Consider the following 4188-nt stretch of genomic DNA (forward strand, 5'->3'; position numbering starts at 1 on the left):
CGGCCAATGGCCACTCGGGCGGGATGCTCGTGGGTGTCCGTGATAGTGTCTTTGAAGTGGGTTCGATTGACAAAGGCCAGTTTTTCCTCAACTTGGCGGTTCTTCACAGGGAGACGAACCGCACGATGGACTTCATTGGCATCTATGGCCCGGCAGATCATAGTCGAGCAAGATCTTTCCTGGAAGAGATTTCTGCAAAGGTTGCCGCGATGAATAGGCCCTTCATCATGGGTGGAGATTTCAATCTTATCCGTGCGGCGGAGGACAAGAATAATAGCAACTTGAATTGGCCACTGATGGACTTGTTCAATGACAGCATTGCGGCTTGGGACCTTAGGGAAATTCCTCGCACAGGGGCGAGGTTCACTTGGACTAATCGTCAGCTCAATCCGGTCCGGTCTGCCCTTGACCGTGTCTTCATCTCCCCGGCGTTTGAAGCTGTGTTCCCTCTGTGCACCTTATCAGCGGAGACGAGCCTGGGCTCGGATCACACCCCTTTGGTTTTTGATACAGGGGAGGGGCTCCCTGTGTGCAGTAATCGTTTCTACTTTGAATCTAGTTGGCTGGAAAGGAATGACTTCCGTCCGCTGGTGCAAGCTACTTGGGACGATCTCAGCTATAGAGTTAGAGGCAGAGACATTGTGGACTGGTGGCACTTCATGAGCGTGGGGCTTAGACAACACCTCAGAGGTTGGAGTCTCAATCTGGCCCGGGACACCAAAGAAGCTAAGGCGACCCTGCTTGCTCAAATCTCCCATCTTGATCTACAAGCAGATGCTGCGGGGTTGGATGATGATGGCTGGGCAGCCAAATACCAGCTCGAAGAGCATTTGCTGCACCTCTATAGGGTTGAGGAAGAGCACTGGAAACAACGTGCGAAAACGCGGTGGGCCTTGCAAGGTGATGCAAATACGGCCTACTTCCATGCCGTTGCTAATGGCCGGCGGCGTAAGTGCCAGATCACAGCTCTCAATATCCCCCTTGGCCCCATCACGGATCAGCGGTTGATCCAAGAGCATGTGTATGCCTTTTACCGGGAGTTGTTGGGCACTTCCGCCCCTAGGTGCTGTGGGTTGGCGCCGGACACCTGGGCTGCTCTTCAACAGGTGTCGCAAGAGGAGAATAACAGTTTAGCCCTCACCTTCTCGGAGGTGGAGCTGGAAAACATCGTCATGGACTTGAAAGCTAACACTGCTCCTGGCCCTGATGGCCTCCCTGTGATCTTCTTCAAATCTTTCTGGCCTTTGGTGAAGCACGGTACCCTTCACATCCTCAATGACTTTGTGCTGGGGCGCATTGACATTGCTCGCCTCAACTTTGGGATCCTCTCCCTCATACCCAAGGTCCCGGGTGCGGATCTTATCACACAGTACAGACCGATTGCGCTGATCAATGTCATCTTTAAAATTGTATCCAAAGCTTTCGCCTCCCGCCTCGACCCGGTGGCCAATAGGATCATCAGCCCTTACCAGACTGCCTTCATCAAAGGGAGAAACATCCTCGATGGCCCCTTGCTCTGATTGAGATTATCCATGAGCTTAAGTCCATGAAGCTGGGAGGGATTCTCCTTAAGCTGGACTTTGAGAAAGCGTACGACCGAGTGAATTGGGACTTTCTTGCTGAGGTGCTCAGGGGAAAAGGGTTCGAAGAGGGTTACATCCACCGCATATCCCAGTTAGTGGCCGGAGGACAAACCGCTATCTCAATCAACGGGGTGATTGGGCCGTTCTTCCGGAACAAGAGGGGTGTGAGACAAGGGGACCCCCTCTCTCCGCTGCTTTTTAACTTCATTGGGGAAGCTCTTTCCGCGATCCTTTCGGCAGCCGGGAGGGCTGGTCACATCCACGGGGTCGTGCCGCACCTTATTCCTGGGGGAATCTCTCACCTCCAATATGCGGATGATACGCTCATCCTTATCCAGAACTCAGATGAAGACATTGCAAATCTGAAGTTCCTCGTCATGTGCTTTGAGGACATGTCGGGTCTAAAAATCAATTACCACAAGAGCGAGGTGATCGTCATGGGCCAGCCAACTAGGGTCCAGAACCAAGTGGCCAATAAGCTGAACTGTAAGCTAGGGTCATTCCCGTTTATCTACTTGGGAATGCCCATTTCTGATCGCAAGTTAACCCTGGAACAATGGCTTTTCTTGGTGAGAAAGCTGGCGGTCAAGGTGGAACCGTGGCTGGGAAAACTTCTGTCCTCGGGTGGACGCCTTATTCTTTCCAATGCGTGTCTTGACAATTTACCTATGTATGCCATGGGGTTGTTTCTTCTCCATGATGGGATTCATGCGAGGTTCGACACCCACAGATCCAAGTTCTACCGGGAAGGCGCGGGGCCGAAACGCAAATATCATATGGTCAATTGGCCCACGGTGTGCAGGCCAAAAGAGCTGGGGGGGGGGGGGGGGGGGCTAGGCCTGCTCAACACCAAGAAGATGAATCAAGCCCTTCTCCTCAAATGGGTGTGGAGACTTTACCAAGGGGAAGACACCATTTGGGCTAGGCTTATCAGGGCTAAGTACCACGATGCCAACGATATCTTCAGTGGTAATGGCCAAGGGGGATCGCAATTTTGGAAAAGTCTCCACAGAGTGAAACATATCTTTAAAGTGGGTGCGAAACACTTGGTGAAGGATGGGAACCGCACCAGCTTTTGGTTGGACTGGTGGTTGGATTCTAGACCTCTTAATGAGTTATTCCCTCTCCTCTTTGCTATCTGTGATGATGAGTCGGTCTCGGTTGCTAACGCCTTGCAAGGGGAGGGGCTAGCCATTCGTTTCCGTCGCTCCTTGGACCAGGAAGGCACAATTCAGTGGAGGAACCTGTGTGCTTTGGTGGAGGGGGTGGTGCTTTCCCCCGGCTTGGACCAGATTCGGTGGCACCTCGACAGCTCGGGCAGTTTCTCTGTTAAGTCGCTCTATTTCAAGCTGTCTCAGGGCACATCGGTGGCCCATTTCAAGGACATGTGGGAGTCCAAGGTGCCCCTGAAGATAAAAATCTTTTCCTGGCAATTGCCGCTTGATAAACTTCCTTCCAACCTTCAGATCGCCACTCGCCACGGCCCTTCTACGGGAGGGTGTGCCCTCTGTGGCGCTCCGGAGGATGCAAGCCACATCTTCTTTACCTGCTCCTTAGCTCAATTTGCTTGGGCTGTGCTGCGCCAGTTACTCGAGTGTAACTGGAGGCCAGCTAATTTTCCCCAATTCCATGCTATCCTATCTGGCTTTGCGGGCTACTCCCGCCGCATCCTCTGGGTCCTGTTCTTAGCGCAATCCTGGGCGCTCTGGACCATCCGTAATAAGCTTACTATTGACAGGAAAATTATTAACCACCCCGCTGATTTCATCTACAAATTTGTGATTTTTCTGCAGCTTTGGAGGCCCAAGTTCAAAGGCATGGAAAAGGAGGGGCTATGCTGGATGGAGCGCAAGCTGCGGGAGCTCTACGCCTCCATGAAACCAAGAGACTGAAGCGTTGAAGCCTCGAGTTTGAAGCACGGAAGCGCTGCCACCCTAGTCTCATCTGTGTGATCTGTGCTGTCTCCTTTGCGGGCGCCTTTTGGTGTTTGCCTTAAGTTGTTTTTCGTTATTGGCGAAGTTGTATGCCGCAGCATGTATAACCGTTAACTCTGAACATCATTACCTAGGCTTTATTAAGTTAAAGTCGGGCAATGAAGTTGCCTTATATCTAAAAAAAAATCAAGGGACCAAAATACGGTCCCGCTTTTTGGGATGAGTTTGGTAGATCGTGTGAACCCAGATATTCCCAGCTCATGTGGTGTTCGGGTGTTTGTTAGCATGTGTTTTTAGTTCGTTGCGCTGGAGAGGAGACTAAATTACCAGCCAGATAAGCCGGCACAAAAAGAGGTACAAAACTCATCTAGGATTTCGTCCTTCTCGTCGGTGATGCCGCCGTCCGCTGTACCTTCGATGGCTTTGGGGTCTTGGAGGTGTGGCGGACCACGGTCCCTCGCCGGCGTGAAGTTTTCGTTCTTAGTTTTTAGTTTGCTTTTCAGTTACTTTTTTAGGATGGTGAGGTGGCGGCTACATCCTGAAGTCAGAATAAGATCCTCCCGCCCTATCCTCGCTCCGGTGGTGCATCTAGCGTTGACGGGGGTGCGTGGAGTTGTGTGCTCGTTGGATCTCCTGGGATCCGGTCAGTGTTTGTTGGTGTGGTTTCATGT

General features: G+C 51.9%; 1 protein-coding gene across 1 annotated transcript; it reads left to right on the forward strand.

Moving 5' to 3' along the window:
- The first annotated feature begins 1546 nt into the window (after positions 1–1546).
- On the forward strand, positions 1547–3475 carry LOC127346998 (uncharacterized). The gene is made up of 2 exons (XM_051373233.1): positions 1547–2152; positions 2639–3475. The coding sequence occupies exons 1-2, from the start codon at positions 1547–1549 to the stop codon at positions 3473–3475; spliced, it is 1443 nt and encodes a 480-aa protein (XP_051229193.1).
- Positions 3476–4188: the final 713 nt, after the last annotated feature.

Source organism: Lolium perenne, chromosome 4 (assembly GCF_019359855.2).
Source record: "Lolium perenne isolate Kyuss_39 chromosome 4, Kyuss_2.0, whole genome shotgun sequence".
Classification (NCBI taxonomy): domain Eukaryota; kingdom Viridiplantae; phylum Streptophyta; class Magnoliopsida; order Poales; family Poaceae; genus Lolium; species Lolium perenne.

Excerpts from the sequence above, each read along its gene's own strand:
- LOC127346998 (XM_051373233.1), top strand. The coding sequence starts at position 1,547 with ATGAAGCTGGGAGGGATTCTCCTTAAGCTGGACTTTGAGAAAGCGTAC. Across the intron at positions 2,153-2,638 it reads TGGAACAATGGCTTTTCTTG|GATGGGAACCGCACCAGCTT; the intron begins GTGAGAAAGCTG and ends CACTTGGTGAAG.